This window comes from Pseudopipra pipra, chromosome W, assembly GCF_036250125.1.
Source record: "Pseudopipra pipra isolate bDixPip1 chromosome W, bDixPip1.hap1, whole genome shotgun sequence".
In the NCBI taxonomy this organism is placed as follows: domain Eukaryota; kingdom Metazoa; phylum Chordata; class Aves; order Passeriformes; family Pipridae; genus Pseudopipra; species Pseudopipra pipra.
In genome coordinates this window covers 56,843,006-56,864,628 of record NC_087580.1, presented here as the reverse complement: position 1 = coordinate 56,864,628, position 21,623 = coordinate 56,843,006, and the positions used below count along the sequence as shown (strand labels likewise).

General features: G+C 38.6%; 1 protein-coding gene and 1 non-coding gene across 2 annotated transcripts in view; both read right to left on the bottom strand.

Annotated features, from left to right (window-relative positions):
* The window catches only part of LOC135405137 (zinc finger RNA-binding protein-like), a 72,905-nt gene that overhangs the window by 40,630 nt on the left and 10,652 nt on the right, over window positions 1-21,623 (bottom strand). The window contains exons 3-10 of the mRNA XM_064639845.1: window positions 13,902-14,184; window positions 10,673-10,817; window positions 9,647-9,865; window positions 7,360-7,601; window positions 6,181-6,372; window positions 2,967-3,255; window positions 1,857-2,050; window positions 428-547 (exon numbers count right to left, since the gene is read on the bottom strand). Coding sequence (XP_064495915.1) covers window positions 428-547; window positions 1,857-2,050; window positions 2,967-3,255; window positions 6,181-6,372; window positions 7,360-7,601; window positions 9,647-9,865; window positions 10,673-10,817; window positions 13,902-14,184 — 1,684 coding nt within the window. The remainder of the gene's footprint in view (window positions 1-427; window positions 548-1,856; window positions 2,051-2,966; window positions 3,256-6,180; window positions 6,373-7,359; window positions 7,602-9,646; window positions 9,866-10,672; window positions 10,818-13,901; window positions 14,185-21,623) is intronic.
* LOC135406515 (small nucleolar RNA SNORA66) lies at window positions 17,065-17,201 on the bottom strand. Its single transcript, XR_010426313.1, has one exon. It is a non-coding gene; the product is annotated as a small nucleolar RNA SNORA66 (small nucleolar RNA).

Sequence of the window (21,623 nt, the reverse complement as noted above, 5' to 3'; positions counted from 1 at the left end):
GCCTGTTTCACCATGGTCTGCACCACGGGCTGCAGGGGAACCTCGGCTCCAGCACCTGTAGTACCTCCTCCCTATCCTTCTCCACTGACAGTGTCTACATTGCTGTTCACATGTTCTCACTCCTCTCTTCCCTGGCTGCAATGTTCCTCTGCCCAACAACTTTTTTTTCCCCTTCTTAAATATGTTATCACAGAAGCATTACTATCACTCCTAATTTGCTCTGCCTTGGTCAGTGGTGGGTCTGTCCTGGAGCCAGCTGACATTGGCTCTGTGGGACATGGGGGGAAGCTTCTAGCAGCTTCTAACAGAAGCCTCCCCTATAGCCCCATCACCACCAAAGCCTGGCCCCAGAAACCCAGTACAACATGTAATCAGTCAGCTGACATCTGGTAGATTTTCATATAAAAGTATTAGCACTTCTACCAACCTTATACTGAAGTCTGTGCCGCCTCCCTTTTAAGTGCATCTCCTTGGCATTAGGATCATTAAAACTGCATTCACAAAGTTTACAGTGAAAGCGGATCACCTTTCCTTCATCATTTCTCACCTGGAAAATAAAAGTTATAACACCTTTACTTTTTTTTAAACAAAAGCTGATGTAAAAATTAATCTAATTCAGTGACACTGGATAATGTCTACCCATCTCAAAACATGCTTAAAAGTACACACAGTAACTGAAAAAAGGCAAAATAGAACTTTCAATTCTGATAGACGCACCATTGTGATTGGCAACAAAGTTCTTCCACAGCTTTAAACTTGACCCTGAACATAATGAGTTAAATAATTCCAAATGATGAATAATTTACATCAGATTTCATCCACATATCTCATGCCACCAACATGAAGAATGCCCCACTGAGGTCAAAATAAACATGCACAATACAAAAACATAAACATAAGCTCAAGCCTTTGCAGGTTCAATGCCTTGTCCCTCTTATCTTCAAGGAGAACCCAGGGAATTACAGGCCAGTCAGCCTCACCTCAATCCCCAGGAAGGTGATGGAGCAACTAATTCTGGAAACCATTTCCAGGCACATTAAGGAGAAGAAAATCATCATCGGTAGTCAGCATGGCTTCACCAAAGGAAAGTCATGCTTGATCAACTTCTGCAGTGAAGTGACTGGCCTGGAAGATGAGTGGAAAGCAGTTGATATTGTCTATGTGGACTTCAGTAAGGTGTTTGACACAGTCTCACCATAATATCCTCATAGACAAAGTGTTGATGTATGGGCTGGATAAGCATACAGTGAGGTGGATTGAAAGTGGGCTGAACGGCAAGGGTCAGAGGGTAGTAATCAGTAGAATGAAATCTAGTTGGAGTCCAGTATCTAGTAGTGTACCCCAGGGCTCAATGTTGGGTCGAGTTCTGTTTAACATCTTCATTAATGATCTGGATGACTGGGCAGAGTGTACCCTCAGTAAGTTTGCTGACGACACAAAACTGGAAGCAGTGGCTGATATGCCTCAGGGTTGTGCTGCCATCCAGAGAGATAGATCTCAACAGGCTGGGGGACCACCCAGCTGGAAAGCAGCTTGCCAGAAAAGGCCATGGGGGGTCCTGGTGAATGCCAAGCTGAACTTGAGCCAACAATGTGCCCTTGTAGCAAAGAAGGTGAATGGTATCCTGGACTGCATTAAACAATGTATTGCCAGCAGGTCAAGAGCTGATCCTTCCTCTCTAACCCAGCACTGGTGAGGCCACATCTGGAGTCTTGTGTCCAATTCTGGGCTCCCCAGTGCAAGAAAGACATGGACATACTGGAAAGAATTCAGTGAAAGGTCACAAAGATGATGAAGGAACTGGAGCCTCTCTACATATAAGAGTTAAAAAATAATCCGCATTTTCATATCAATACCTCCTCCACATAGTCATGGCCCACTGGCTGGACATCACTTTGCAAGGCAGCAAGAGTTGCAGGAGTCACTGGTTCAGCTGCTGTGTCTGGTTTTACTTCCTGTGTTTGTACTGTAGCAGCAGTTGTTGTTTTAATACTTTCAGCTGATTTCATTTCCTCCAGTTTACTTCCTGTTGTCTGAAGTTTATTACCACCTGCAAAACAAAAAAGTTAAATCACTAACTTTCATAAAATGCAAATATGATTACACACGATGTGCAAACTGAAGACTTTATTTGCAAGTATCAATGTTCTGGTCAAAGCATTATCAGTCTTTTAAAATGTATTAAAGCAAACATTTTAAATACTATAAGTTTTTTAAAAAAGCTTAAGAAAAACTTATTTAAACATGTAGTTTTTTATTTTAGCAAGCAATCTTTTGCTTTATATAGTTGCAATTGCCATCATTCACTTTCATGCTTTTTCAAGAGATAGGACTGAATGGGAACAACTCAGCGAATAGATTTTAATTTTTTTTCCCATCAGATTTATTTTCTCTTTTTGCAAATGGATCCAAGAAAGTACCTCAAAACCTTTTAACGTTTGTACTAACAAAGGTAGCATATTTTGTGTTGCAACTGCATAGGTCTTTCTTTCAAGAGCGGGTTATCTTACTGTTGAACAACTGCTTTCTGTCTCTAAATGTGTCATGCTTATTTCAAAAGTTTCCACTGTTAGATTTAGTGTTACAACAATGTTTCAGTATCCCAGTTGCCAACTGCCAACCTACTGCAGTTTGTCTTAACAACCCATGCTGTGAACTGAAATTAGGACCAACTGGATTATAATCTGCAATACTCCAACAGCTACTATATAAGAAACCAAAGGTGGGAGGCTTCTTATGAAGCCTCCAGGAAAGGTCAGGTGGAGACAAAAGGGCAGAAAACAGTATAAATTGTGAAGCAAAGTTTTTATACACATTCTTATTTTTCCCTATCAGTAATTTCCTCAAATACAACAGAATTACTCATGCATAAAGTTAACTAAATACATTTGTACTTGTTGCACTAAAATCTTTAAAAAATGTAGAATAGGTTAGGTTTCAAAATAAAGACTGACTTCTGTACTTGCCAACAAAGTTTATTTTTGGTGTAGATATTTTCTTTATAGCTATATTAGCAGCAGTTGAAGATGTTTTGTTGTTGGACACAGTGTTAAGTGGTGCATTTGCCATGGGAGCAAGAATTTTCACTGCAGAGGATGCAACAGAGGAGGTCACAGTACTGCTGCTAGTTGCTGTATTTGAAGCAGAGGCAGTTGGTTTCGAAGCAGATGCGGATGTTGAAGTAGCAGCTTGGGTAACCACATTTGGTTCAGTTGAAGGAATGGGTTTGCCAAGTTTTGTGTGCAACTTTACTACCTATAAGAATAACAAGAAATTCATAATATTACTTCCCTGGGGTAGCTATAAAAAAACATGAACTTGTTATAGGTTATTGAAGCTTTAAGAGAAACATCAATAAATAGTTATATTGATATTTTTATTTTATTTTAAAGTTATTGCCTCTTTACAAAAAGTGATCTCAGGGAAAAAAAAGGGACATATAAAAGTTCTTGTCATCTGTAACAAGGAAATATTTAATACTTATCTCAGGTTGCTTATTTCCACTAGAAATTCAGACATTTACTCCAAAAGTTGTGTAGATGAGAACAGAAAACCAATAAACTCACAAGCCAGTAAAACTCAAGAAATAGTTTGAGCAAAATGTTTACAACGTGACTGTTTTGTTGCCTGGCTGCTTTTTATTCTCCCTCCAAAAATTGTAGCACATTGAACTATTTTAGTTCCAAATAATATTTGTAAATAAGTTATTTAATTCAGATTCAACACTGTCTCTTTTCATCACTACATTTTAAGAGTATTTATATTGAAAGACTTCCCAGGTTACCTAGCAAAACTGAAGTATTCCTTAGACAAAGGCTTTCTTTTCTTTTTGTTAAAGCACATCTGCAGAAAAAGTTAAGGAGGATGCAAGAGGCATATTTCAGAGCCCTTTAGTATCTCATTGAAAGTTAAGAGGTATGTGCTTATTCTTAGAAGTAATAAAGCAGAGGCCTTTTTACAACACGCTTGAGATAGAGTAATACTTCTTTTTGGTGACAGCTGACCATCACTAGAAAAGGCAATGCATGTAGTCCATAAGAACAAAACGCGCAAAATGAAAACTAAAGACTGGGTGTGAAAGTAGCAGTAAAAGAACCAAAACAAATCTGCTAGATATATCTTCAGTGCAAACACGTACACAACCAGGTTCAATAAGGCAAAGTGCTGGGTCCTGCACTTTGGTGACAACCACCCCATGCAGCATTACAGGTTGGGGGAAGAGTGGTTGGAAAGATGCCCAGTGGAAAAGGACCAAGGAGTATTGGCCAACAGCCAGCTGAACATGAGCCAGCAGTGTGTCCAGGTGGCCAAGAAGGCCAATGATATCCTGACCTGCAACAGAAATAGTGTGAGCAACAGGACTAGGGAAGTGATTGTCCCCCCCATACCTCAGCACTGGTGAGGCCACATCTTGAATCTTGTGTTCAGTTTTGGGCCCCTCAAAACAAGACAGACATTGAGGTGCTGGGGCATGTCCTGAGAAGGGCAACAAAGCTGGTGAAGGGTCTAGAGTGCAAGTATTAGGAGGAGTGGCTGAGGGAGCTGGGGTTGTTTAGTCTGGAGAAAAGGAGGTTCAGGGGGGATGTTATTGCTCTCTACAACTACCCAAAAGGAGATTGTAGCAAGGTGGATGTAGGTCTCTTCTCCCAAGTAACAAACAATAGGATGGGAGGAAATGGCCTCAAGTTGCACCAGGGGAGGTTTAGATTGGATATTAGGAGGAATTTCTTCACCAAAAGCGTTGTCAAGCATTGGAACAGACTGCCTGGGGAGCTGGTGGAGTCACCATTCCTGGAGGTATTTAAAAGATGTGTAGATGGGATGCTTAGGAACATGGTTTAGTGATGGACTTGGCAGCATTAGGTTAACAGTTGGAGTCGATCTTAGAGGGCTTTTCCAACCAAAATGATTCTATGGTCTGCACATAAGTGTATACATACACTTCTTAGTTTTTTGTTCTTATTTTAAGCATGTTTACCATCAGAATACAGACATATTGTTGTCACGTAATATTATAAATTTAAGTTCAAGCGACTCTTCAAAATTACTTTTTTTCCACTTGTATGGACAAAATTCTTCAGTGTACCAGAGTCCTTTGAGACTTCATCATTACACTGATGACAACCTAAATTAGCATTAGTTAGCAACTATCTATGAGGAAGAGAAAGTGACATCCAAATATATAAAGATAGTATATTATCGTACTCCATATACTTATAGAGTTACTGGGCACAACTCAAAAATTTAATGGCTCAACTTCATTAATGAAGGAACAAACACTAGGCAAGTCTATCTTAATTATAGTTTTTCTTCTTCTCCTAACAAAAAATAATATTGGGGAAATTATTTTAAATTTGCTATGACATTTTTTGTAATAGGAACAATATTACCAATGCCGCTTTGTAGAGTGTTCTGAGATATAAAGACCTATAAAAGTCATAATATTAATACTCTGTTACTCACATTAATCATTCCATAGTTATGAGCAAAATCTGTAATATCTAAACACACGTTCTACGCTGCGCCATTCCATTTACTGTTGTATGGCCAAATTTAGAACACAGGTCACAGAGGTTCACAGTGCAGCTCAGAGTCTTTATTCCACAATGCTCACCTAACTGCACCCAGACATTAGGGAAAGCATGCTTACCAAAACTCTTCAAACATACTCATTATAAAATCTACTACAGGGCATTGTTCCTTGCTTCCATATGCCAATTTTCTTTGCAAGAAATACCAAAAAGTGACACGTAATCCCATCCCTTGGTACTGACTCAGTTTAGAGTGTTTCAAAGCGCAGAGAGCTTCACAGCATCAAATTAGAAAAGTGTCAACAGAAGTCTTGAAAAGTGTTAGGGGGCACAAGCATGTTACTGCATGTCCTCATGGACACTTTTCCCCCATCTTACTCTACACCTTCTTCCTACAATTTATATACCTTTCCCAATATATCCTCTTCTCATTGATGCTGTGGCAATATGTTTTCCCCCTTTCTCCCAACAAGGTCCTTCTAATAGTGAGCTTAAAGATAAGTTTGAAACGAAAAGCAGAACTAAACGTATTTAAACAAAACGATTTGAATTATATACTGTTTCTGCATACTTTCTCCTCTCTGAGAAAAAAATAATGGGAAGAAATATATGACTGACTTGTATAATAAGGACAAGAGAAAGTTCTTACTTTCTGATGCTTGGCTCCACGGATATGTGCAGCATAAGCATCTGCTCCTGTACAAGATACATCGCAAAGCTCACAGCGCAACTGATTTTGAGTTCCACGAGCAGAAGTGTTGCTGCTATTGGTGTTCTGGGAAGCTTTTAATGCCGCTTCTTTCTTTTTGTGTTTCTGGCCTTCTAAGTGTTCTTTATAAGTCTGTTTAAATAAACAATACAACTGGTTTTGTACTGTTCCTTCATCATTCATGTGTATACATGTAATATAGAACATAGCATAAAACACATGCTTTGTATGAAAAATACTTCCTACACTGAACATTTCTTCCATATGACATGCTATAAGGCATAAGCAGGCCACTTCTAAAACCAAGAAATTTTCTTCACCACCAGGATTACACTTTTAGGTAATACAATATGGTCTTTTCTCCTCTACCGTCTCACTTCCTCAATCAAGTACTGGTCAACATATATTACCATTGAAAGCTTGATAAGATCAGAAAACTGTGCCTCAGTTGCAGTTTCCTACATTGCATTGAATTATTCTTGATTTTGAATTTTCCTCAAACTGCAAGACCACAGTTATTAAATGTATCCAGACAACTAAAAAAATTAGTTCAAAAGAAGGTAGCGCATAAATAAAGCTGTGATGAAAATAAAATACAAAGTTGTTATTTGTTCCTATACCAGCACTGGCAATCTATAGAGCAGATAGGGTGGGAAATAATGACAAATTTACCTAAAGAGTAAGAATTGTTTAGCAAAACACACACACACAAACACTGCATGAATCGATATCTACTTTTTATGCACTTGTACCCACTGTGAAACTAAACTGGGATGCTGGAATCCAATGAATACATTTTCAGGCTTACCATTCACAAAGTTTTGAAAAAAGTCTTTTCTAAGAAGTTTGCTATGCTAAAAAACAAATAAAATTCAAAGTTTAGAATACTTCTGGAGTCCAAAGCACAGCTGAACCTCTGTACAAGCTAAAGGGATGCATCTTTTTGGCTTCTCATATGACCTCTTTCTGTAATAGCACACATTTTCATTTCATTATTCCTTAAGTACAAGTATAGAATCAGGTCTTTTAAAATTAACAAATATTCTTGAAGGGGTCATTTTTTTTAGCTGAAAAAACGATGACTTAATTGTATAGCAGAATATTACATAATACAGGTACCTGTGGTCCAGCACAGCTGATCTTACAAACATCACAGTAGTGGATCTGGGGTGGTTTGGGAGGTTGCTTTGGTTTCAGTTGTTTATTTTGGAATGGTGCCTTTTTAGTAAAGGTGGTCCCTGTCCAAGCAACTGTTGCAGCAGCAGCAGCTGCTGCCGCTGCCTGTTTCTGCTGCTGTTGCTGCTGGTAATAGGATGATGCAGCTGAATACACTGCGGCTTCATAGCCAGAATAAGAGGTACCTCAAAGATCAAAATAAAATAAATGTTACATCACTGTACATCATATATCAATTACATAATACACTAATTCCAAGCATATTGCATAATAGAGTTGGGAGGAGGGCAAGTTATAAATGATTTATTGAGATCATGTCAGGCAGTCTGAATTTTTCTTGATGTTTCACAGTACACAAATACATAGCATACCACTTGTATCAGGAATATACTTGATTTTAGACAAAACTTTGCAGACATGCTGTTCTGTTAAGATATATCAAAGCATCCCTAAAGAATTTATGAAATTTCCTGGTACATCTGGTAAGACCAAGTATGATACAACAAGAATTTTAAGAAAAGATTTATCAAAGGCCACTTAAGTAAGCAGTCTTCCAGAGTCAGATTTACTGTTCAAGTTCCAAACTGAAAAGGACAGATATTATGTAGAGGAAGGGAAAAAATAAAAGAAGATAAAAGATAGAAGGGCTAATGCTATTACATTTTATTTCAAGTGGGTTGCTTGCCTGCTAAAACCTCTGCAGCACACCCTGTCTACACACTCCTTGATTTCTAGTATCAAAGTTTAATAAATCAAGGAAATTGGGCTTTCATATCTTTCGAGCCAGTTTTCCCATAAACTTTATACATCTACTGGTTCAACTATTTTAATCCTCTGATCAAGCTCTGTTTAACGAAGTCTTAAAATCCCTTTTTAAACAGGAAACAAACCAAAACAAATAGTTCAAGGTAGCTATAATATGCCAGTTGATTACCATCTGGCCATAAAATTAACATCTTTTCACCTTTAACTACTTTTTGGATTTCTAATGTTTGGAGGAAAGTCTTTTTTTGTAGCACTGTTATAGTTTAGCTAAAGGGAGATTTTTTGGTTGAACTTTTTCATATCATCATATAGTTTTGGAGGGCACGAGGGACACCTCCCCCCTCTCTCTGCACAGGGTGAGGGCAGAGAGGGATAAGGGGGTCCTGGCGGGAAGTGTCACGAGAACTGAGTGGGATAAAATTTGCTAGCGCTACCGGAACTCGCTCTCTCTGGTTCCGGTAGGGAGTATGAAGGCAGGAGCGCGGTTGGGCTGCTCTCTCGCCGTGCTTTTTTGGCTCTTGTCGTTTTTCGCTGCCTCGCCGCCTCCTCACTGCTGGCAGCAGCAGCCACCGCCAACCCGCGCTCCAGCTTCGTGATTCCTGTGCAAAGCAGGGCTCTCCCATTGCTGCAGTGACCACCATGTTCTGAGGACTGCCGTGTTCTGAGGACTGCCGGCGCCTCTAACGTCTGTAGCTGCAGTGGCGCTGAAAGGATTTGAGAGCTCCTATTTGTGAACTTTCACGTGTTGCCCGCTTGCGCAGCCACGACTCCGCTCCGGCTACATTGCGATCACGTGACCCCATTAGGACTGCGCCACCGTCTCGACAGCACAGAACTGAGAGAGTGGTTTTAGGTGACATTTTTTTTGTTATTGTTTGGTTTTGTTTTGTTCTCTGCTTTTAGTAAAACTGTTATTAATTTTCCTACTTCACTCAAAAGTCAAAATATTTCGTAATTTGGGGGTGGCTTTTACTTCATCGGAGGTCTTGCCTCTTGAGACATATTGTCATTTTACTAAGACAAGCACCTATTCTCCTCCCATCTTGGGTCAAGACAACCCAAACTTACAAGATTTATATTGTACTGCTCCTCCTTGTCTCTGTAATTGCTGTTTGATGGCAGTATGCTCCAAATTTCCCTGGGTTATATGTGTGTGGATGTGTTTCCTTATTTTTTCTATCCCCCATCTTTTGCCTCCAAACTTTACAGTAAGTCACAAAACACTTGTGCACATAGCAATGCTAACACTTTGTATATTCTCACATGTAACAAAATAGGCACATACAATTGTCAAATCTCCTTTAAAGATACATAAAAACATCTTGCCATTATTATGATTTAACTGGTTGATACTTCTCAGTAGACTGTGATGTAATTGAACACAAACTGCTAAAATGCTGAGTATTTAAATCCTCTCCTATAACAAATGCAAAGATCCCAGCAACATAATATGCAAAATTCTTACCAGAGTAAGTAACTGCTGTTGTACTGTATGTTGCACTTTGAGTATAGGATGGAACAACAGTAGCTGCAGGTGCTACTGGCTGCACAGTAGAGGATACTGGATATATAGAAAACGTAGTTGTTGCTGGACTTGGGGTTGCAGGTTTTATAGCTGTCACTTGTCGTGTTTGCTGGGCTTGGGTATACTGAGTTGCCCCTTGGCTATATCCTGCTTTTGGAGCTAATTAGGACAGAAAATAGAAGTGTATAAACATTGATATGCTTTAGTTGAATGAAATGCAAACCATATTAAGTGATATTTTAGGATATGCTAGGGAATAAACACATAAGTGGGTTTTGGTTTAGTTTGGTTGGGTTTTGCCTTTTTTTCATTGGTTTTTTGGTTGGCTTTTGGGGTTTTTTTGGGTTGGTTTGGGGGGTTTTTTTGACAGTAATGGTTATGCATGATCTACCATATATCACACAACTGTTTAATCACATCACAGCTCACACTTGTAAGCCTCAGATTTATTTATGTATTTTTAACTGTGCTGCCATATTTTTAAACAACCTTCTTGTTCGGTGGTTTTACTAGAGCACACACTAAAACAAAGTACATCTAAACATTCCAATTATTTCTAATTACAATTAAAAAAGTAAACAGGATTTACGCTTTGCAGCATTTATGATACAAATAATCAAAGAACTATATACATTAACTAAAGAATCTTAAAAAAAAGTCTTTCTAACCAAGTTATCATCTGAATCCACCACTGACTTTTTCAACCTACTTCAGCAAAAATGTTTGTCTAGAAGTACATTTTGAGTGTATTAATAACAATCCAAACCTCAAAGACAGTTATTTATAGCAATGTCACAATAATGTTCAAGTTCTAGGTGCATCAAGTTTTTCTACACATTGACAGGGATTACATGTCAAAACAATAAATAAATCCAATAACATGAAATATTCAAAGACATATTTTTAAGCTATTAAAATAGTACACAGACTGTGTATAATGACAGGAGTTTGAATTATGCCACCCACCTGTCTGGTAATATGATTCAGCTACTGAAGGTTGAGGCTGGGCAGCAGCAGCCACAGCTGCAGCAGTCGCTGTTGGTTGTTGATAGTATTGTTTGCTGTCATAAGCTACAGCTGGGGCAGTAGATCGAACATAAGAATAGGAATCCTAAAAATTCAAAAAAGAAAACCCATCAAATTTCTCCTTAAGTATATATCTGGAGTAATAAAAATCACTACCAGAGTCAAAGAATTTTCTTCTATTCTACTTAAGTAGATTAAAAAAATATTTACAGATATGGTGTATACTAATATATGCATTAAAGAAATTAAATTTATGTTTACAGATACTTCAGGCCTGAAGACAACCCTGATGGTCTTTTTCAGACATAATATAGGACTTAATCTCATGCTATTAAATCACTTTTTCCCTTCCAAATTATTTTTGTTACCAAAAAGCAACTCATTGCACAGTAGTTTTTCATAATGATTGTATCAGATTACATTCCTCTAAAATATGAAGGAAAAAAACCACCAAAGATCTCCACAAACCACAATATATTCACAAGTTTACAAACATGGAACCATGCTCTGCCCTCCCTGAGACAGGAAGAGCCACCAAAAAAAAAAAAAATCAAGGGGGTCCTGTGTCTTTCCCTTGGGGCAGGCAGAAGGCAGTAGCTCAAAGAAAAGGGGCGAATGGAGACAAGTCCTTGCTCAGGGCAGCAGGTGAATAACCCCCTTGCTCACCTCACCCTCCCAGGTGCCTCTGTACAAAAGGTAGGAGGATGTAGACCAGTCAAAGGATGATGAGGATGAAGGTCCATCTACACCTGTGTGTTCCTCAGCATAGGAAAGACATGGACCTGTTGGAGCAGGTCCAAAGGAAGGCCACAAAGATGATTAGAGGGATGGAACACCTTTCCTATGAAGAAAGGCTGAGAGAGTTGGTGTTCAACCTGGAGAAGGCTCCAGGGTGACCTTATTGCAGCCATTCAGTTCCTAAAGGGGGCCTATTAGAAAGATGGGGACAGACTTTTTAGTAGGGCCTGTTGTGATAGGACAAGGGGTAATGGCTTTAAACTAAGAGGGTAGATTTAGATTAGATATAAGGAAGAAGTTTTTTACAAGGGTGATAAAACACTGGAAGAGGTTGCCCAGAGAGGCAGTAGATGCCCCATCCCTGGAAACATTCAAGATCAGATTGGATGGGGCTCTGAGCAACCTGATCTAGTTCAGTATGCCCCTGCTCATTGCAGGGGTGTTGGACTGGATGACTTTTAAAGGTCCCTTCCAACCCAAACTATTCTATGACCCTTTATTGGTTTTAAAAATCCCATCACCGACAATACTTTTCTTGGTTATATTTCTTAGAGTATGAAAGGGATACTTTTAAAGCCTTCTCTACTTTTTGACCTATCAGCTATTCCACTGGGGAATCATATCCAGTTTATAAGAGCAAGGCAAGCAGTCCATTTGAAACCTCCAGAACTTAGGAGATGGTTAGTAAGCTTAGAAAGGGAGGGTCTGGAAGACACTATGTACATATATTCTCCCATCCTCACCATATTTATAGCAAAGCACAGAGTTGATCAACTGGGGGTAGCAAGGCATGAACTACATTAGCTAATGTATACACTTTCTTTTTATTGCAAAGAAATATAACAATAAAATCTCTTTCTCATCCAACTTATGTAAAGTAGAATTATTTTTATTTAATTTAGGGGACTCTTTTCTGTCTGAATGCATCTAATAACTGACTAGTTTAATGAACTTGTAATTATGAGTAAACATGCTACTGGAAAGACTCCTACATTTCTATTCATTACCATATGTAACAAATTACAAAGCCATACAAAGGAATTTATACAGCAACAGTATAGTAGCTTTAAGCAAATAAAAATGCAGATTAGAATCTAGATAATGCTTTGATAAAGTTAGGACCAAAAGCTAAAGAATTTTTACAAAGGACATACTATTTCAATGTCCTCTGTCTCATAGTAAACTCACATTTTAACTATGAGTCACAGCATAAGAGTTTGATAACTTGCGCATAAAACACCAGCCTAGAAATATCCACTGAAGATTGACTAACAAATGCTAATGTAGCAAAAAAGCTGATAAAAATACAAATGAAGCTCACATTTCTAATGGGAAACTACCTGGCCATGTAAAACCCCTCATCTTTCTGCATCTAAGCTGACTGATTGAAACTGATGGGCTGGGGTTACTGATATGTATATACCCTTGCATTTTGTCAATCTAGGCAGACAGAAAAGAATGCAACTTCTCACTCAATAGAGTAAACACTTATGTTAAATAAGTCCCAAGATAACCTCTACAGACAAATCTTCCAACTGCAAAACTGATGCAACACTGATTTGTACTGCTAAGTTTCTTTATTCCTGAAGAGGAATAAAAGTCACCGACAGGATGTTGTTTCATACATTTAAGCCAGTTTAAGAATGGGGAAGTTGCCTGAGGTACCATGATCCTACATGTCCTACATGATCCCACCTCCATCTCTTGCACCACAACTGTGCAGAAACAAGAAAATTCTGCAGAAGCCTGTCAATCCTGTGGAAAGCTGCTATTCCTTTTTTAGTTAGCTTTCTGTGGAATCCTTATCCTGAACTGACCCACCCAAATGCTGACAACTGCTAGATTCAACATGAGGAAGTGTCAGTAAAGGTCAGAGCAAGATGAAAACAGTTTCCTTTTGTAAAAGCCTGTAGCCACACAAGGTTAGGTAGTGGTCTCACAAAGGGTACCCAAAATCTACCCAAAAGACAGTCCCTCTTCTAGGGTAATCTTCTATCCTCTGACATTTGGTGCTAGAGCTCCTGTAGCAAAGAGGAATCTGACAAGGGAACTACTTCTATCTCCCACTGAAAATTTATCGGAACAGTTTTTTCATCTAAATCAGTTCCATGACTCATTTTACTGCATGCCACTTGAGCATTTAGGCTAGCTGAGACAAGTATTACAGCAGCAGTTCACAAAATCATTTGGAGATAAATGTCAATTCATAGCCTATTGCGTGAATGTCTAAATCTTAACTCCTGCAGTATTACTGCTGATAATCTTCTGTACGCACGATACAAGACTGCAGTCACTTCATATTCTATCAGTTTTAGCTGCAATTCATGGAAGAAAAAATATAATGTTCTCTTATCCAAATAGGCCTCCTCCTTTTAACATATCATTTAAAAATTACACAAGTAAATGTTTGTTGATTTTTTTTTAAACACACCTGGTAATTCTGCGTAGTGACAGGAGGTGGTGGTGGTGGAGCTTCTTGTTGCCTCTGTGTATAACCATAATCTGTAGCTGTGTGCGCTGTAGGATAGCCTCCATAAGCAGCAGCTGTTGCAGCAGCTGCAACAGCTACTGGAGCAGGCCTGGCTACTGCAACTGTAGCTGCTGCTGGAGCATAGGCTGCAGTTACGGTGTGCGCAGCAACTGGTGCCTGGTGAACAGTGTAGCTGGCAACTGTAGTTGGATGGGAATAAGCTACACCCGAAGCTGGCTGCTGGCTACATTGGAAAAAGACAGTAAGTAAATAATTAGATTAATTCAACATACTAAGCTAATGCCTAAACATTTCAAACTCCCAGATTTGATTAATACTTGTCTGTTCTACAAACAGACCTGCAACAGCTATTATACACTTTAACGGCTTTTATTACCTCTCATCCACCCCCATTAAAAAGGCTGTATCATTTTGAAGTTTCTGTGAATGCAGATATATCATGCAGGCAATGACTTTCTTCTTAGCAAGGAGTGGTGGTGGTGATGTTCCACTGCTTGAAAAGAACCCAAGTCTTTAATTCAAAATAATACAGAAGTCTTACACAGTTATCTTTTAACGACCAATAAGTTTTTAAGTGTTTTAGTGGTTCTTCAATAAAACTGATTGTAAGGGTAGATATCCTTTCTGGAAGATTTATGACAAGGAGATTAGAGCTTGTTTCACTTAGGAATGCTGTCTTGCTTAAGAAGAAGCACCTTGCTCAAAGATAATTTGGTTGTTTTCTCCTCTTGCATTCCAGAGGAGACTTACATGGTATGAGGAGATAAACTCACACAGGCTACAGGCCTCCATGTCAGAGAGGGCCGGGGGCGGGGGGGAGGCCAGAGAAGATAAAAAACCTTGAAGGGAACAGGAGGTGTGTCTTTCTGAGGCAGTGCTTTTTTCAGCACTGCTAGAAGTTTTTCCCTTGTAAGTCTAGTGTTCTAAACTTTGGAATAAATTTTCTGGAACTCCCTCCACTGCTTGACATTTTGGGGATACGTGCATGTTAACTTACTTCACACTGATATACCTGTCAAATTAAGAAAAATACTACTTTTCTGTGAGAGCTCATTACTGATATGCACTTGCATGATGTTTTTCAGTAAATCATATTAAAGTAATGAGAATTTCCATGAAAAATAGCTCAGAACTCTTAAATTTAAGGCAGAGACACTTTAAATATTTCTGATATGGGATTTTTCCCACAAAGATTGAAAATTATAAAAGCTGGCACCACTCGCTCATACAGAAGTCCACTGCCTCACAACATGAAGCATCAAATGAACACAGTCAAATCAAACAAGACGACTGCTAGCAGAGCTCTGGCAATCTTCCAGGCACATGCTGAGACTAATTTGCTTCTCTTAAATGTGCAGGTGGGACATTAATATGTGGCTATTTAATAAGAATGAGTAAATATTAACAGTGGAAATAAAAAATGATGGCTTTAAAGGCTTAATTATTTTAACTAAAACTAATATTGTTGTCCTATACTGATCTATAACTGTGCATTATTATTAAAAGTCTACAATAGCTATTTTTATTTTTAAACAAATAAAGTGAAATAGGCAAAATATCACTATCTGGAACAATTATATGAAATGGGGAACTGAGTGATTATTATGAAATTTTTAGTACACTGTACTGCTTTTCAAGATTTAAGAATCTCTATAGGGTTTCACATCTCCATACTACTATTAAAATATTATCCCCTGATTTTTAGAAGAAAATGGAAAAATGAAATCTCACTAGAAGCCAACATACTCAGTGGCAAATTGGAATTTCAACATGGTTATGCTCAAAACCAAAAGGAACAAGTTACAGTGTTTTTTTCCTAAAGACTGCAATATTCTTTCTGACATAACTATCAGAAACAAAGCACCTTGTAACTATAGTTACTATTATTTTTGCAAAAGACATTTCCATAACTTTTGTTTAATAACGTATTTTTTTAAGAAAAACTGATTTTGTAATTTTAATTACAGCAGAACCCATTAACTTCAATATATTTTTTAAAAATTCTTACAGCAGAAACTCAGAGAAAATATTATTATGGGACTTACATACCTGTATTCCACTTTCTTCCCATCTCAGGCCCCAGTTTGCTTAAAAAGCCACTTGCATTTCATCTAAATTTAATTCAGTTGTGAATTGTTCATTTCATTTTCAACTTCTTTGCATAACAGTGGAAGGAAAAGACCTGAACTGCTTTGGTATAGCTCTCACCACTGCTTGAAACAATTCCTCCTACTTGATGTATATAGACAGTTTCGCTGTTTTGTCAGTTTAAAGTGAGAAATCAGACTCTACCAGAAAATTCAAGAAGACTATTTTATGATGGTAAAAGTGAATGACAATCTATAAAATTAGGCTGTATTATCTACATAACTAACAGTACAGAAGTGTAAAATATTAAAATGTTCTGAGGTAATTCACATTATCATATCTATCTACTAAAAGTACATTACATTGGGAAAACAGGCAGCAGACTTTATCTCAGACTGCACTTGAACACATCAACAGTCTAATACTGCCAACAAGGAAAAGTCTTGCTCCCCACTCTTATTCTTCTCTCCTCCCATATACCAAACCTGGCTATGCCATCCTATTCCATCCCTAGTGCTAGTTCTGCTACTTGTCAAGCTATTCAGTGCACTGATTTACCTCAATCTAGCAGTAAATTATGAGATTATTTTTTTTGCTGAGCTCATTTTCTAATGTGGTAGAAATGTTAGAAACATTGTAGCTCACAAAACAGTCTGCTGAGTGCTAGAACCCACATAAGTTATACATATGGAAGCAGAGGAAAATAATGGGAGAAAGAGAACAGGGATCTGCCCAGGAAGCATTAATTTGGCTCAAATTTCATGAAACCGTGCTTAAATTACTACTATAAAATACAATACAGTGTTCACAACACTCTATGAGATAACAGTATCAGTTAGTTTATTAAAGAAAATACTTTTGTTCTCAGAATATATATATATATATGATTTAAACTGCCTGACAGTTTTCAGTGTTTAATATTGTGAAGAGATTGTGATCATTATGATCAGGACTATTAGCAAGATTCTGCTAACAGGCAGTTTCATTTCTTCTGTGCTATTTTTGTATCAAACTTCCTTGTCATGGTATAGAATTAACAGCCCAAATAATTTGATTTCTAAGGCTAATATAGTTCTATGACCATGTTTATTTTAGCAAATCTGTTCCCCTTGCTTCTGCAACACCATGCAGAGCTAGCAACCAAGTTTGCAAGACTACAAGAAAAATATTCTAGAATTGACTGCTACTTCCTTTTTAAAAGTTACATTACACTATGTTACAGAAATTCATGTCAACATCTTTTCTAAATTTATGTTTCTTTTTCTCCCCATGGTCTTACTGAGAACCTTTTAAGATTAAGATGACCAGATACTTTCAGGTAATTAATTTATAATTGAAATATTTTTATGTCAACTTCATTTAACTTACAAGAGGTTTTTAATCCTTCTTTGGTGATTAGTGCCTCATCACATTTGCCAAGATGAACTTACCTCCTCCCAGACTATTTTGCCAGACTCCCTCTTCCACTGATCTTTCTTGCAATTGTTCTTTGCACCTATCCTAGTATTATCTATTCTTTCTTTACTACAGATGGCAAGAACTGTATGCATCATTTCAGATAGTTTCAGCTGTGCCACTCACTCTGCTCCAGACTACTTTCTTTCCAGTCTAGCTTCCGCAGAGCAGTTATCTGTGTATTGACGATATTTTCCTTGTATCAAATATCATGACACACCACACTAATATAAATGATAAGACTCAAGACCAATCCCTAGGGTACTCCACTGCAATTATTCCTATTTGCTAATCACTCCTCTAATTCTATTAACCACCTCTACCATCTCCATCTCTACAATTCTTTTACTAATCTCTACTTTAAGTAATAATTTTCCATATTGCACCACATCATGTATTTCAACTTAGTCCTAATAAATAAGACTCAAAAGACTTAGGCACTTGATCAAGTTATTAGAGCAACAATGAAATACAGTATGTCAGTTGAACTATGGTAACAAACTACGTGTGTTTTTTACCGCAAAGAAAGTAATTCAGTTTAGCTTAATTCCCCAACACAGTGGGAAAAAGTTGAACCAAATTACAAGCAGACAGAGAAGCTAACTGATTGACCTGGTACCTTAACGAGTTTTCTTTGTAGATCAATTCTCTTCCCCAAAATAAATTCTAATATCCCTATTAGCATCTTTGAGTTCAAGGAATTCTAGTGCTCTTCATGTGAAAAGATATGCAGTCCAACTGGCTTTACTAACTAGACAGAGCTTAAAAGTGACAGAATAATTTAGGCTGAAACAAAGATTACGAGGTCATCTGTTCTAACCCTGTGCTCAAAGCACAGCTAATTTGAAAGTTACATTAGGTTTCCCAGGGCTTTATGTCCAGCCAGGTTCCAATCATCTGCAAGAAAGGAGAATCCAAGATTGCTCTAGACAACCTGTTCCAATGTCTGAGCACTCTCACTGTCAAAAATTTTTTCCTTAGTTTATAAAAGATTCAGTTTCAAAAGCAAATGACCTCTAGACCAACATTTACTTAAAGCAAACCCAGTTTGGGAACATTCAATTCAAGGTAACTTCATATTACAATTCTTACAGTATCTTGACTTACTGTCAAAATAAACATCATTCTTTGACTTAAAAAGTTATAGGCAAAGGACTCGGCAGCTCCAAATCTTACTCTGCTGCACTGCTTTAATAATACCTCTTAGTCCAGAGATTTTCATTCAAAAACAATATATTTAATTCATACCCCACATATTTCTTTAGTTGATCATAATCGTAACAATGCTTCCCCACCAAGCTCACTTTAATTTCTATTTTCTAGGAACAACATACATTCTTCAACACTCATCTTCCAGCTTGGATTTCTATTTCACTGTTTTCACTATCATAGCCACAGCCAGTTTACAGGCTACATATTGCACTCAATTGTTCTGCTCCAGATTCTGTAGATGTATAGATATATGGTTTGGTTTTAAGGCCTTCCTTGGCAACCAGCTTGTAACTAAGGAAGTGGCCATGTTCCCAGTACTCCACCTATTCCTTTACATAAACAGAGGTATAAATATGAGGGGAGGAGACATTGAGGCTCTCTTCTCTTCTGGTGAGGTCTGGAGGCAACAGGTTTCCTGCGTCCAGTCTTTGCTCATGTGGGCTGAGGCCTGCTGTGGCCTGTTGTTTCTCTTTCTGATCCAGGAAGCGATCTGGTGGCGTGGTGTGATTCTGTTTTCTCAAGGGAAGTATTGAGATTTCATTTTGCTAAGTTCTTTATTTTGCTAGTTCCCAGGTTTCGATTGTGCATATCTGTTTTGGTTTTCTTTTTTGTCCCTTTTTCCCCTTTCCCTTTTGGGGTTTTGGGGTTCTTTTTTATATGTACATAGTATTTTAACTGTATATAATTTTTATATATGTAAAAATATATATATTTTGATATAATTCGGTTGGTTTTTGTTTCTTTCAGTTTCTACAGGTTTTTTTTTCCTTTGCCCAAAGGGGAAGGGAGGGGAAAGATTTTCGCTATAGTCTTGGGGACTTGGTGGGGAGCCAGGCCCAAACTTACTCATAGTCCAGAGATTTTCATTCAAAAACAATATATTTTATTCATACCCCACCTATTTCTTTAGCTGATCATAATCGTAACAATGCTTCCCCACCAAGCTCACTTTAATTTCTATTTTCTAGGAACAACATACATTCTTCAACATTCATCTTCCAGCTTGGATTTCTATTTCACTGTTATCACTATCACGGCCACAGCCAGTTTACAGGTTATATATTGCACTCAATTGTTCTGCTCCAGATTCTGTAGATGTATGTTTCAGTCAACTACAAAAGGTCATTTCCAGCACCTTACCTAATGTTTTTCATCTCCCCCTACCTGCCCTAAACTACTTGCATATCCCTATTTCCCTATGCTCTTTGCTTCCTCCTCCCAAATAAACTCACTTTTATTCAGAAGTTTTAGACCCCAATGTATACCTAGCTTGCTCTCATCTTCCATGTCTTACCTAAAAAAACCTCAAGATCAAGAGAATTAATTCTTTACACAGAATTATTGTACTACAGTGCATGAGAAAAGTTTGGGGTTTTTTTAAAACACCTTTGACTCAAATATTTGAATAACAACTACACTAAATTCTACTGACATTAGTGATGGAAAATACTGATGTTTGTGATGCATTAGTATCAGAAGAAGTGCCACATATTATGAAATACCAGTATATTAAACCTCCTAGATAAGGCTGATTGCAGCAAGCTGTGACCACGTATCTTTCTCCACAGTAATCTTTCAATTCCATGTCATTCTGATTTTCTGGGGAGTGAAAGGCCACACTGGCTCACAATCTTGCAGAATTCATCCATCTACTTCTCTTTACTCAGTTGCACACAATGGACAGCTCATTATCAAAACATTGATGTTATTCAAGTCTAGATAACAGCCATGTTCACAATGATAACCTATGACAAAAAGAACTGAGCTTGAGACGCTATGTCTGCCTGAAAACTATCAACTACTAACATTTTCCCTGTCAAAATCACAGATTCAAAGAATGGCTGTGGTTGGAAGAGACCTCTAGAGGTCATCTGGGGGGCCAATCCTGTTAAAACAGGGCCACCAAGAGTCAGATGTCCAGGACCACGTCCAGACTGCTATTTGAATATCTCCAAGGAGGGAGACTCCACTGTGGGAGGCGTGTCCAAGGCACAGGGTACATGCCGGGGCAGAAGAGCCCAGGGGAGCATGCTTCGACACAGGTGACTTTATTGGTTAAAGAAGTCACATGGTGTTAAAGGATAAAACCGCGGCGATTTTGAAATAAACTCTCTTTGTCTCACCACCTCACAAGGAGCGTGCTTATTCTTTACCATGTAAAGTACCACCACGCTACACATGGTGCCTGAACAGGGGCCCTTTTAACTTATATTAAGTCAGTTTAGATGATCCTGAATCAGGGAATTCGACGGTAGATTCCGGTTATTGGGTCTATTATTCCGACTCGGGAATCTTTTACCGCAAAAAACATTGACGTCAGTAAATCGTTGTCTCAGAGCGTCTGAGAAACGTAATCCTAGTTTAGCGAGCTCCAAAATATTAGAAATAGTGCACAGGAAAAGAAGAAAAGAAAGAAGGAAAGAAACCGAGAAATCGGAACAGGGCGCAGCCAAAGACAGCGAACCCGGGGTCCACCGTCCACCATACCATCCATCTAAGCGGTGAGTCACGCCGAGGGGCAACGCTAACATCTCACGCGGCAAGAACTTTTTCCCAAGCGGTGCCGTGCCCACAGCTCGGAGACCCGGGCGGCAGAGCACCTTAAGACCATTAGGGAAGCCTCGCTACCGCCGCTTGCCACGGCTCGGCTGTGTGCCTAAAGCGGCTCTGCCTTCTAACATCCCTCAGCCCACCGCCAGACCCCGGGAAGCCCGCACCGGTTTTCTGCCTAGCAGAAAGTGCTGCAGCCTACCGCTGCAGCCTGCTGCTTCCCGCCTGTCCGTGAAGACAACCAGGACCCTCCCAGCCGAGGACAAATCACCGAAAAGCCGCGGAGATCCCAAAGGAACTTTTTGCCACTTTTTGCCGCCGGACCGGCGCTAGAGTCACGCTGCCGGCCCCGCGCCA